Raw genomic sequence first — 14261 nt, 5'->3', positions numbered from 1 at the left:
AACCAACTACCTGTTTCATAGTTAGAGTAATTTATTTTCTTTTAGGCAAAGTAACAACACCCAAACATTAAGAGTAGGCCATATCTTATGATGGAAAATTTGATTTTAAGGAGGAATCCCCCTTTAAAAGGTCAGTTCCAGTGGCTCCATCAGTATTTTTTGTAGAAGAATGGGTAAAACACATATTTGTAAGAATGACCATAAGTTTCACCAAAATCAAGCATGTCCTGTGTTTGTGTCTGTCAGTTCCTTTACAACAGTAAATCTTACTTCCATAAAGATGTGACGAGAGATAACTAAAGTTCATTCTATATTTTTTCTTTCAGCATATAATTTCTTTCAGATTACCTGGTTTAATGATAATAAATATATGGCAATGGTTTAATTTTCAGGGTACTATAATAGTTTTTTGTGACAAATAGTTCAGATAGCAAAACTTTGGTGTCCTTAGCATTGTTTTATTGACTCAAAGAAGGGGAGGTTCCTTGAAGGACACATACACTTCATACACAAACATAAATGACAAAGTTTAGATTTACCCACAGAATTTAGCAATTTAACCAATAGACATGGAAGTCAAGGTACCTAGCTCTTAGGCAGGAATTCATAATGGGGACAGTTTAAAGCTCAACCTAAGGGATGATTATATTTGAAAATTAATGTAATCATCATATTTCTTAATCAGAAAAAACTAAAATTCTTCAGATCGCAAAATTTTACTATGACTTAAACAGGGAGAACAACCCAAGAAAATTCCATTAATATTAAATGCCACAAAATGCTTCTTGATGGATTTCTACATACCAGAATCATCATTTGTCGATATACTTAAAAACATTAAATGGTTAGAGCAGAGGCAATTATAAGGCAGATCAATGTGATTTTATTCACAACACAAATTCCATTTGTGAGAAAGAAGCATAGATTACTTCTCCTTAGAAAGATATTTACTATCAAGCATACTCAGCAAATTATTTAGCTATCTAAAATGATCTAATACCAATTGATCATATTTTTATTTTAAGTAATTTATATTTTTACAAGTATTCACATATGCAATACTACACACTGCAGTGACAGGAAGAAGAAACATTTCAAAATACAATATTAAATGATCTGTTCATTGCACAGTATGAAATATCCATTAATTAGCATTGAAATTAGTACAGTGTATCTTATCCAACTAAAGGAAATTTCACATCCACCACAGAAGAAAAAGAAGCAATATTGAGCCATAGGGGACCCAGTTACAAAGTATTAAATAATATTTGAAGCTAATTTGAAAGACATCCAGACAAAATACTTTTTCAAAAATGAAAACCACAGCCTATAGATTTGGAATATTTTACAGACAAGAATAGCTCATGCCCGTCCTAAGAAGTAACACCACTTGTATACAAGTGCCAAGGAATAAAGAGAAAAGTAGTATTTTAGCTGAGGAATCTATTAAAGCCTGGCATGAGGAATTTCCTTCATTATTGTCACTGAAAGTAGTTTCTGTGTTGCACCTGAACACACTTTATAGTAGATTAAACATATTAAATTTCAGGGCAGGTTGTGTATACCTTGCCTTAATAGATTACACTTAATTTAGTACAATACAGCACGTCAAGTTTTAAAAATGCAAAATACACTTAATACAGAATTTGCTTCCTCTGCTTTGCCTTCAAGAGGCCTTCGAAGAGTCCATAAACAGCCAGGATTTTTTAGTGAACAGAGCTGATCACTCTATGTTCCTGGTATCAGGACAATACAACTGAGGTATCATCACAGAGCCCTTCCCCAGTCAAGACCCTTTCCCCTTCTGTTCTCCCACAGAAAAGGCAGTTTTCTGTTACTGTGCTCCATCTTGATTGGCTTTGATCTTATGCTAGTCCCACTGTAGAAAGCTCGAATTCTTCTTAAGAGTGGCCTGCCCCCTCTTAACATCCCTTTAGGGAGGCCCCCAATCCAAAACACTTGATGATCTAAGCTTTTTACAAGTCTGTTTTCTGTTATAAACAGCAAGGACGAGGCCATTTTAGTTGCTTGCAAGAGGTTGATGTTGAGTCTGCGCCGTGCCGACTCTCTCCGATCTAAATTCTCTAAACATTAGCTTATCAATCTGTGAGTCCAATGGGTTGAGTGCCAACAGAAGTGGATCCGATTTGGCATGGAGAGGTTCTACCAACTCTCGCAGTGTATTAGCCTAATATGATAAAGCAGTGATACAATATGATGAAAGACCTGCGAGTGCCATTATTCCAAAGCATATTAGTATTTGTATTAGAAATGCCATCATGCAATACCCATGAAGAGAAAATAGAAAAAACTATGGCTAAAACTGCATATGGTTTTAATAACCATAATGTCTTTCTGTTGGCATGCAAGTCTACTTGGCCATAAACTGGAAACTTTTTGCTTATTTTGGTTGTTTGAAATGCCAATCTTCCCAATATATATAATAACAAGTAGATAAGTCCCTTCCCAGTTCTAAACTTGTGTATTCACATCTATGATTTTAATCATAAAAGTCCATGTTAAAACTATTCTCCATACATATACAAAATGATCACTCTTGCAAAAAAACTTAAAATTTATTCCTATACAAGATCTTTCCTCAAATTCCTACAGTCAAGCAGTAGTATGAGGAAAGATTTTCTGGTCTTGTGACCAGAAGTTTATCTTTCTACCCTGATATCAATGCTACCATCTCCTGATCAGTGAGAAAGAATAGCCTACCTAGTGTTGCTCAGATAAAGAGGCTGCATATTAATACAAAGTGAAGGGAAATGAAAAGCTATTATAGAGTAAATGTGATGAAAGGGTAACTTTTCATCTGAGCATAAGACACGTACCAAGGAGGTAAGACACTGGAAAAGAACAAAACTTCTGAATGACTGCAGAAACTAAGAACTATTTGGATAAAGTAAACTGCAGTCTTCTTTCTTAGTTCATTTTATTGTGATGAATGCAAATATTGTCAGAAGACACAAATCAGCAATATTTGTTTTGTAGCCTAGGGCAGAATTTTATCTGCAACATCCTCTTGTTTTTGATCTGTGTCCAGAAGAAGAAACAAATTGGAAGAGGGAACAGAGAAAGCATGCTGTTCGTTACTACTTCCCCTAGAAAATAGGAGAAGTACACGTTGCCCATAACACTCGTATATAGAAAACCAGATGTAGCATAGTTCAAAATTATACCCCCTGGACAAAAAGGGGCTGAGAAGTAATCCTTGTGTATAGATCAAATGAAATAAAACACAGTACAAAATATTTTGGAAGATTATAATCCTGGGAGGCTGGCTTCAGCTTCTACCACTTTGTTTCATTAAGTCATAGAATTTTAAAGGGCAAAATCAGAGGCAGTCTAACAGCAGATATTAGGTCATTCCTAAAGATAAATTGTACTTACTTTCTTTATGCAATTCAGATATTTTGTAAGTTGTTTTGAATACACCCTTTATTTCCCTGCAGAAACAATGTTATATGAGAGGAATACTTTCTAGCGGATTCCCTAACACCTATTTAACCCTGCTAATCAAGTCAGATTGCTGAATTTTATTCCAAGAAATTGGAAACATCTTAGTCCTTAGCATAGTGCATGACAGAGGAGAATCACTATTTCCAAGTGGCTACCAGTTTGTGTATACCAGCATAAGATTAAATCCCAAGAACACAGTATATCCCTTCAAGTGGTAGTGGCCATACCTCTGGCTACAGAATTATGAGTGGGGTTGAGGTGTCCTTGTGAATCACAAATTTCTGGGACCTAATTTTCATCTACTCAGTCAGAATTTCTGGGTATAGAGCTCAAGAATGTGTGCCTAAACAAGCAGCCCAGGCGTTTCCTATGCCTACTGCAGTTTGAGCTCCCGCTTCAGGCCAGTCACGCTGGGATGGGACACCTAATGGGTAGGGCTTCTTGGACGTCAATTGTTGTAGTGCATACACAAGCACTTTCTAAGTCAAAGCCCTGAGGTTAGGGACCTCACACAGCATTTTATTTTGAGTTCCGTGACCAGTATAACATTGTACACACTGCTAAAACACTTAAAGTTTTGGCTGAGGAATCTGATAGAAATATCTTGGTCTACTGAAACTATGGGGAAATAAAACAGGCCTTGGAGAACCGCTTAAATTTTTAAAAGCTAAGCTTTTATGTAATGTTAAATAATTTGTTTCTTTTTGAGGCAAACAGAAGAAGTATAAAGATACTTCACTGAACCCCACTTGACCAACTGTGTGTCTGGGTATGCGCATTATGAATGTAAAGTATGAATGTATTGGCAAACCAGGTAAGCCAGGAGCAACGGCCCAAAAGCTGCTGCTGTACGACTAAGGCACAGGAAATTTCTAAAAATACAGTGATAAGAGCTGCAGGAAAGTCTATCTCTGACTTCTGTGAATGTCACATTTATGTGTTTTAACTCTTTGCAAGTCACTTTCAGAGTCTCAGCATGGTCTTTCTTCCTGTCTGCTCAGTCCCCTATTTCTACCTCTCTCGTTTGTAGCTCACAACTTCCTGTATCATCACTTAGTCCAAATACTCACAGCTGCTAAAATTATTCATTTCATTAATAGACTAAACTTATCTCTGTTTGCTAAAAGGATAGGTAGAAATTGTGTATTTCTTTTAAAAAGAACAGCAAAATCTTAAGTTATACGACTCAATTATTTTCTTGATTTTTATGGTGGATCTCCTGACTCTCAAAATATTCCCTATCCCTAATATTAAGAAAACCTTCACTTTTTTCTAGCTTTTAAGCAATGACATTTTGAAATCACAATTTGTCTATGCCCCCCGCATCAGTAATATTTCTGTTTGGCATATTTTTTAACTAATATTTGTTAAGATTCCTCTTGTCACTGAAACCTCCAATTTTGAGGCCAACGGTCTAGCTGGACAAGAAGGAACAGATCTTGTTTCCTGTTACTGTACTCCTACAGTACACGTGAGTGAGGGACTCTAATGTAACGCCATATTGAATCATGGACAGAATGACTTCTTCTGATGTGGATACATTTCCAATGCAAATTCTTTGAGATGAAAATTTAATTCACATAGGGTATTTTGAAAAGGATGCTTCTTTCTTTTTGTTTTATGAATTTAAAAACTGCTTTATTAAAGACCACCAAAATAATAACAAATATGAATTCTGGAAATTTAAGTTTCATAAATGTAATCTCACTTTTAGTAATATAATTGCAAAACTACTTGCTTATTTTTTATTTAGCACTTTAGGGGTTAGGGATTGGAAAGCTTTATTTTTATTTTATAAATGCACAGAACTTTCATGATAAAGTATGCTTTGTGATATATTTGGTACTTATAGAACTTAAGGAGCTTTTAAATGAACAATTCTGGATTATTTTATGAAGCTAGCAAAAGGCAAGACAGAAAAGGAAATAATATTTTCAGATTAATTTCCATGTTCTTTTAAATTGCCAAATTAATTCCATCCTGTGTGGATAATTTATAGGGTATGGAGTATTTCTTTGTGAAAGTATTTTGTCTTGATGTACCTACTGCTATATCATGACTTTAGAGTGAATTTATGACTTAGTTATTTATGAACATACCACAATGCTGGCTTTTGTATTTGCATTTATAACCACTACCTGAAATAAAAGGAGACCTACAGTACCCTTTATTTATTTATATTTTTGGTACTGGAGATTGAACCCAGGGCTTCATGCAGGTTAAACTTGCTCTCTTTCACTGAGCTAACCTCCCAGCCTACCCTCTAAGCAAAGCTTATGTATTGGCAACAATTGAAATGATCTTTTAAATAGTCACAAAAATACTAGATATGTCAATTAAATTTACCACTAGTTTATTTTCAATGAAGTGTCTATAGATACTTCTAAAATGTACTAAGAAGTCTGCCACATTATCTTTATCATCGTAAACGTCACCATTTAGATTTTAAAATGGAAAATGGGAGGAATTCATTTTTAGAGACATATTCGGTAAGGCCTATGAGGTGTGCATATATATATATGAAATATTAGGGATAAATGTACATAGATAGCCTTGACCTCAGAGTTCATATACAGCTTATTCCATTTGTTTTGAAACTTAATTTGACTTAATATTTGACCTCTAAATCCCAATTCATCTATATTTTAAAATATTTCCATATAATATTATTCTGATATTATTAACTAAAAGTAATGTTAAACTCCACTGACACAACTTTAGTAAAAGTAGTATTTCCTTGCAAAGTTTTCTTTCGGCAGGGTGGGTGAATGGCAGTGTACTGACAGACTAAATTGCTTTTGCAGCCAATTTTAGGGTTAACAATTACTTATTTAAAAATAAAATCTTTATAAAGTTCTTAGATTCAGTTGAAATAACTACAGAAGTAACATAGCTGAAGGCTGATACATGAACCCACTAGAGGAAATAGTCTTTTTTAAACCCCCACATAACTGAGAGATGAACAATGTAGTTTTTTAAGTTATTAGTATTTTCAAACTCTACCTCCACTTTATATGTTTGTATTAATAGGATTTAATTAGATAGATCATAATGTGGATGACACTCAGCGTGAATTAACTTAGTGATGAGAACTGCTAATCTGGTCAATAAGTGAATCATATCACACTTCAACTGTGACCAAGTTTGGCTTTGCCAAAATGAAAAGGTGAATTTTTTTCTTGCCTATTTCATTTGATAGGTTCTCCTTTGATCTTTCTAATTCTACTAGGACATTTTCTTTTCTATCTTACAGGTACTATGAAAGTTCCAACATAATCTGAACCTTCATCCACTTAAGTGATGGGGTGATAAAAATCTTCAAAACACTGATTACACTTCCATGACTCAAGCTATTTAATTTGCTCATTACACCTGCGTCCTCAAAATTGGACATTCTGATAAAGCAACAGGTAAGGTTATATATACCTGCAGAGCTGGGGTTATGAAGATATATTTAGTATGTTCACTCCATTAGAACCTATGGGAAGTAAACAAGAGGACAAAGGACTTATGTCCTTTTTCCATGTTGCTGATTAGTATTTAATATTACGCTCAGCGTTCAATGTTATGTCCTTCTGCCACGTTGTTAACTTGATCTGTGTTTAGTAAAATTTGACACTATACTGATTGGGCTTTTACTGCTTAATTTCTTTAGTCAGCAATCAATGACACAACTTCCTAATATTTGAAAATGTTATCCAAAATAAATGAAGACATACATGTTTTTCAAATTAACAGAAACACAGATTTTTGTGAACTTTTAACCTACAGATATAGCCCAACACACACACACACACACACACACACACACACACACACACACACACACTGACACTGTGAATCAAACGCAGGGCCTCATGCATGCTAAAAAAGCACTGTCCCATTGAACCCTAGCACTACCATTTTTATTTGATCAAAATATTTCAAAAATAACTTTTCTCCAGTATCGTCATCTCAGGAGACTAAGTAAGGAAAAAAGATGTATTTATATATGAATGTGAGTTACATATTCCATCATTTTCAACGAGACTATAACAGATGGTTCTATGTGGGGGGTATGGGAATACAGTAAAAGTAGCAATTTTAAAGGAAAATCATTAACAATTTAACTTCTTGTAAAATTTTTTTGAAGTTAATATATTTCCAGTTTTATCAGGATGTAGACTACATCAAAATTCAGTCATTTTAAATGTACAATCTGAAGTTTAGAATGATAAATTCAAGAATCTCATACACATATCAGATGAACAATGGTCAGAGATTTTACTGAACTCAGCATTAATCAAAGTATCAAAAATTACACGAGTTCAAAGAAGAATTTTTGCGTGTGTATATATATATATGTGTGTGTGTGTACATTATATAGCTGTCAAAAATTCTGAGATGTATCTAATAAATGCAAAACTGGGTAGCATCTACAGAACAATAATCAGTTCTTTCCACCTGACAAATACTCATTTAATAGACCACATATTTGTTACTATTAGTTTTCTACAATTTAGAGTTGAAGAAAGTTAAAACAGAATAGAAAAGCACAAACACCGCACAGTCCAATGTCACTATAGTATCCTCTAAATAATGCGTGGTTTTCCTCTGAAATCACTCAGTAGTAGTCTTTTGATTTATTTAAAAAAATCTTCCACATTTCCTCCTATAATACTAGCACAAAACAGAATGATTCTTACACTAAAAATCTAAAGACATTTCTTCCTCTCATGCTATCACATTGCTTTGATGAAAGAGGCTTGAAATGGACTTCTACCTAATCTTTCTGAGCTTGCAGTATTATACAAATTGCATTATTGATTTTCTTCCTTCAATAACTTCTAAATGTTAATGCCTTATTAATAACCTCTTTGGCATACCAGCTTGACATTTAGGATCATTTGCTCATTAACAACTCTGGCAAGGAGAAGCTGCTTTGGGGGCATTGCCAATTGAATTTAAGGAGAACCAAAAATACTCTATCCAGCAAAGTAAGTGCCAAGAAAGAAGAAAGTTCAAGAAATGTTTGTAAGAAGCTAAAGTTGTACATGGACAGTCATTTATCATTAATAGTTTTTCTTCACTCTAAATGTGTTATAAATCTAATCCCCCAATTTAATGACATTTTCACATTTCTTTTTATTTTTCAAACTATAATAATTACACCACAGATTTATCATAACTCTCCATCTTTAGTCATCTGCATATTATAACATGCAAGTATTATAATTTAGAAAGTAATTTTTATTAAAGGGATGTTGACTCTCAGTGCTCTTATGGAAAAATACAAATGGCTTTATACCATAGCTGGTATCAAAGGTTTCTAGCTATATCTGAAGTGAACATTTAGTGTCACATGTTGAATTTCACACTTACCAGTGAAATTACAGGAAATGTAAATCATACAAGAACTCCAGTAGGGTGAGAGTTCCTTTTGTAAAATTCAAATATTTGAAATATTGGCAGGTTCTCTGCATGTTACAACTTAATTTATATTCAAATACAGTAATGAATTTCTAACTTTCTGCCAGCAAATAAAACATTTAATAAATTTGTTTTCTGTCTATGAATTAATTTATTTATAGCAACTTTATGGTGCTACCTTATTCATAATATATTTTTAAAAACTAGAAAAATTCCATATTTCATTAAAATCAGAATGTAAACATTCTTATTTAGTATATTTGATTAAAACTAGTACTGCTAATGTGAAAAAAATACAGCTATCAAAGTAGAGGTGCTGACTTAGGTCACTTTGTAGGGATGTGCAAATCTAAGGGTGAATCTGCGATTCTCAATTTCTGCCTAAATCTTCCTTACTATCTCCCTTGACTATTGCCATTTTAGGGGAAGTGGAAAACAAAATATTATAGCAGCTATAGTATAATTAGTATAACAAAGGTGGTCATCAAAGAACTCTGTGGAACTTTGACCATGTGTATATATATATATGCACACACATGCATACAGTAATGATTCTAAGACACACACACACATGCTACAAAAAGGGCCAAAGTTCCACAAAGTTTTTTGATATAAATATATTAGTATCATATATATATGTATATACAGACATATATATGTACATATATATCTGTATGAAAGAACACATTACAAAACATACTGGTCTGTGTGATCTCCCAAAGATAGTTCTATCATATCTCTTTAGACGTGCTGTTACTTATAGTGAAACTCACTTTAATTCCTCCTTGTTAAGTCCATGCATACTTATGATCAAAGATACAGAGTAACTTTTCTCATACAGATTTTATTGTAAGTGCAGAATTAATCCAAAAAGACACTAATACTAGATTTAGAAATAATAGAAAATCTCAAACAACTTAAAAGCAGCATTTTAAGATCACCATCAAGTACATATTACATGTGTTTACTACTCTACAGGAATACTGTCACATAGTTTGAAATTAAATGTTATTCCTTAGTAATTGACTATGCAGGATACATACCACAAATACACACAAAAGTAGCATCTGACCAAGGAAGATGTCAGGATGATATTTTATTTCTCATTATGGTAAATCTTTAGTATAGCACTAGAAAGTCTGTTTTTATTTTGTGGGAAATCAAAAAATACTTCAAAAGCAGAAGTAGGAACTCTTCTTTAACAAAACAATATACTTTAATTATAGAAGGCCTTGGTTCCCAAGGCATTAGTTTTAGCCATACCAGGAACGGTTTCAGATCTTGGTTGTGTGGGCAGATCTGGTCTCCATAGTGATGAAAAAGTCAGCCTGAGAAGTGGAAGGAACTATGGCACAATGCTCCCTATAGAAACTGCCAAGCTGAAATCAAATGCAGCTTCTGTATCACCTTGGACAAAGCCTGAAGCTCCACTGAACTTGTATTTTACCTTAGGAGTTGCCATGGCAATATTCTAACAAAGGTGGGTTACAGGTACCTACATCAACTTATTTCTATGATGTCAAATTAAAATCCAGAACATACGAGTTACAAGTAATAATTATTCACTAGGTATGAATTTGGTGTTTTCATTAGCTAGGACCTCAATGGAGGCAATGCTATTTTTACAAAATATCATATTAATCTAATTAGTATTCCTTTTTAAAGAATCCTAAAAAAAAGCATCAAATAACTTTTACTCTTCTTTAATTTGGTATAAACATTCTGAAGACTAACTTAGCCTGTTAGCTCAGTAATAAAAATTATGGTACTAATATTTATATTTTACTTTATACTTTATAAAATTCTTTTATATGCAATATTTTGAAAGATGTAATATAAAATTCAAAATTCACTTTGGTAAGTAATTATTATTTCACACAACATATTGCATCCTTCAAATGAGAAATTATAGTTTGAAATATTTTCATAGTGGTTTACAAATATAATTCTTGGGAACTAGTTTTTAAAAATATGTAAACATTGACAAATTAGCTAAAAAGGAATTGTGTTAAGGTTTTAAGTACTATGAAAAAGTTTTGATTCAAGCAGTGGAATTGTTTCACAGTTTATACAAATTATAGTACATGATTTTTGGACAATGGTAAGTTAAAACTGAAAAGTAGCTGGGTGTAGTGTTGCACCTTTATAATGCCAGCACTCTGTGAGATTGAGGTAGAAGGATGTCAAGTTTGAACTCGCCCAGGGCAATTTTTCAACTGAGCAAGATACTGTCTCAAAATAAAAAAAAAATATAAAAGAGCTAGGGCTGTTGCTCAATGCAAAGGCCCTGGATTCAATCCTCAGTACTGCAACAAACAGGAAAAATCAAAAAATAAAAAAACCCCAAACAAACCTAAAACAAAAAACAAAACAAAACATAACAACAACAACAAAACAACCCTAGAAAGTAAACTAATTACAGTTTTATGATAAAAGGTGTTATAAATGTTACTGGAGGATTAAAATGAAAGTTTTGCTTCACTTGATGGGGCATATTAACAGTGACCTGAGCATGATCTACTCTTTTTAAGTATGTCTCATATATTCACATAAAAAGTATCTGAAAGGAAACATTTTGTTAAACTTAGCATGAATTCAAATTACAGATCTGAGGTGCAATATGTAGTTGTAAGCATTCACTCTGCTACTGGAATATCTTAAATCTGAATCTCAGCTCTGTTATTAGCTGGAAGTCCTGGACTATGCTATTTAAACTCAGATTCCTCATCTAGAAGATGAGGATAATACTATTTACTTCCTAGAGTTGTTGTAAAGTTCAAATATGTAAAGTTCAAATATGTTATATTTATTAAAAACCTTGGGGCTGGGGATTTAGCTCAGCGGCACAGTGCCTGCCTGGCAAGCCCAAGGTCATGAGTTCAATTCCCGGTACTGGAAAAAACCAAAAACCAAAAACCAAAACAAAACAAAACAAAGAAAACCTTAGTATACTGCCTGACATATAGGATGCAATCATTTTTAAATTTTAGCTATCATTTTAATAGGCTAATGTGTTCGGCAATCTTACAACATTTGAACAAAATGTATCATACTACAGGTAATTGGGCTTTGCTTTAGGAAGGGTGATTCTATTTTAATAATTCTTCTATGTGAAAAAATATCCTATCTATATATGAGTAAAGAATGAAAGATTCAGATTTATGGGCATGCCTGGCTCTTGAAGACTGTGTCAGACTGCATTTCAAATCTACACTGTAGAATACTTTTATAGAAAAAATAAATCACTGTCTTTCACTTTAGCAGAAAAATACAGTCCATAAAAAAGCTAAAGAGTCTTTTTGAGATGACAATTAAAGCAAAGGGACAAATATATACAATTCAATCATTTTACTCAGAGTGTTCTTGATATCAAATTTAAAATTATTTCATTCTATGACTGGTAGGTTAATAATGATGTAAACCTAACTGAAATGAGATTTGACTTAGAATGGAGGCAATAAGCTAAAATATTTTCAGTTTTCACTTCTTTATAATTTATGTTATGTTCATAACATACATACTGTAAATATACACATCAGTAATTATTTAGTGAGCTCAGGAAATGAGTGAAATATGCAATACACAAATCCTATTAATGTAAATTGGGGGCTTATTTCTCCTATACCAATGGGTGTTTCCCTTTTGACATTATTAGATAGCGTACTATGCCCATTAATGTGGCAGTGTTCTAAAGTTTTCTTCCCCTTAAGATGTGAAAATATTGAGGACTTGTTTTGAAAGAAGTGACCTATGTTGGATTCGTGTTATCAAATAAAACACCACATATTTGAGCTTCTTATCATGGTGAACCATGTCACCTGTGAAGTACTATAGCTCTCCTTAATTATAACTTCTTCCATTTCTTCCACTACATCTACTCTTCAATCTCATCATTATTCCAGCTTCCTCCTGAATCCACTTCCTTATTCAATATGGACCCTCCTGAGAAGACCCCACATTTCCTTCACCCTTTTGGATATATACTACATATGCCCTTTCAAATATCTGCTCTTACTCTTACTAACCACTGAGGATTGCTGGGAAAACTGTATAATCACAACAAAGAGCACCATTCTACATTTATGTTTGCTGATGTTAGAGCATTTCAAGACAACTTGTCAGACTCTCCAGTTAGGTGGGTTCCAAGCTTCCATTATTAATCTTAAAGTCCTACTCTATCCGTGGATCTTTTTCTGAGTTTTTTCTCCATATCTGTAGAGGAGTTTAATATTTCTCACTGAATCACTGAAAGTTTTCTAACTGGTGTTCCTATCACAAATATTCTTACATACCAATTCATCTACATTGCCAGCAGTGCGGCCTTTCTAAAATTTACATCTGATTACATCATCTTCCTACTGAAATCTGCCAAAGCCCTTGGTCATATTCTTTGAGATACAACCCAGTCCTCTGGGCTCAGTATACTAGGATCTTTCTAACTTAGTTCTGACATAATTCTTTCTCTCATATCTACTCATCTATACTACCATGATATATTTCTCTAAATTGTACTCTGCTTTTATGTCTACCTTTGTTGGTGCTGTTTATTTTGCACCACCTTTTATTTGCTTTCTGCTTTTTCCTTCTGCTAAATATTATCCATCCAGTTTAAATGTCACATGCTCTCTGAGGCCTTGTCTGATTTCACAAGGTAGAGGTAATCAAGAGCTCTTAAGGGCTTTCATGGAACTTAATATATTCACCTCTTCAAAAAATTAGTATACTATATTGTTATATTTGGATGTTTTTCTCTCCAATTAGATGATGAACTTACCTTCTTTATGATTTAAAGTCTTTGATTTTCTAGCACTTAGCAGAGTGGTACTAAGAACCCTGTGGTGCCTCCGTAAATATTACTTGAATTGAGTTAAATTACAACATATTTTAATCCAATATCTAAGTATATGAACATAAGGTGAAGAACTATGTAAAATTCTTTACCTCACTAGATTTTTAACTGAACTGATATCTTACTTAAAATCTTTGATATGAACTATGTAGCAAAGGGAGAACTCTTAGGAAATTAGGCCTCTGAGGTCAAAGAATGCTATTTTTGGCACGAGTATGTCAAAGAAGAATGATTTAGGCCTTATATGAAGTGATAGTGCAACTATTGCTAAAGGGAGTTTTCTTTGAATGACCTAGATTGTCAAGTTATTCCTATGCCATTAATATTAGAAGTAGATGAGGTGAGTCAAATCTTACTAAGATTCAAGATGAATTTTTAACTATAAATAAAACCCCAACTTGAGACTATGCTCGTAAGTGAAATAAATCAGACTCACATAGGTAAACATCGTATTGTCTCTCCCTGATGTGAGAAACTAAAAGATTATATAAGGACCAAAATGTACAATAGATATTGTGAAAGGGGAAGAAACTCTTCA

General features: G+C 33.3%; 1 protein-coding gene across 1 annotated transcript in view; it reads right to left on the bottom strand.

The window, feature by feature from the left end:
* Positions 1-442: 442 nt before the first annotated feature.
* Positions 443-14261, bottom strand: part of Cnksr2 (connector enhancer of kinase suppressor of Ras 2) — a 218974-nt gene continuing 205155 nt past the window's right edge. The window contains exon 21 of the mRNA XM_013506287.1: positions 443-2188. Within this exon, the coding sequence (XP_013361741.1) occupies positions 2184-2188 (5 nt within the window). The 3' untranslated portion in view covers positions 443-2183. The remainder of the gene's footprint in view (positions 2189-14261) is intronic.

The sequence above is a fragment of the Chinchilla lanigera genome, unplaced genomic scaffold, assembly GCF_000276665.1.
Source record: "Chinchilla lanigera isolate Chin_1 unplaced genomic scaffold, ChiLan1.0 scaffold00108, whole genome shotgun sequence".
NCBI lineage: Eukaryota > Metazoa > Chordata > Mammalia > Rodentia > Chinchillidae > Chinchilla > Chinchilla lanigera.
Note: the sequence above shows the minus strand (reverse complement) of the source record. Positions and strands in the feature narration are given on the sequence as shown.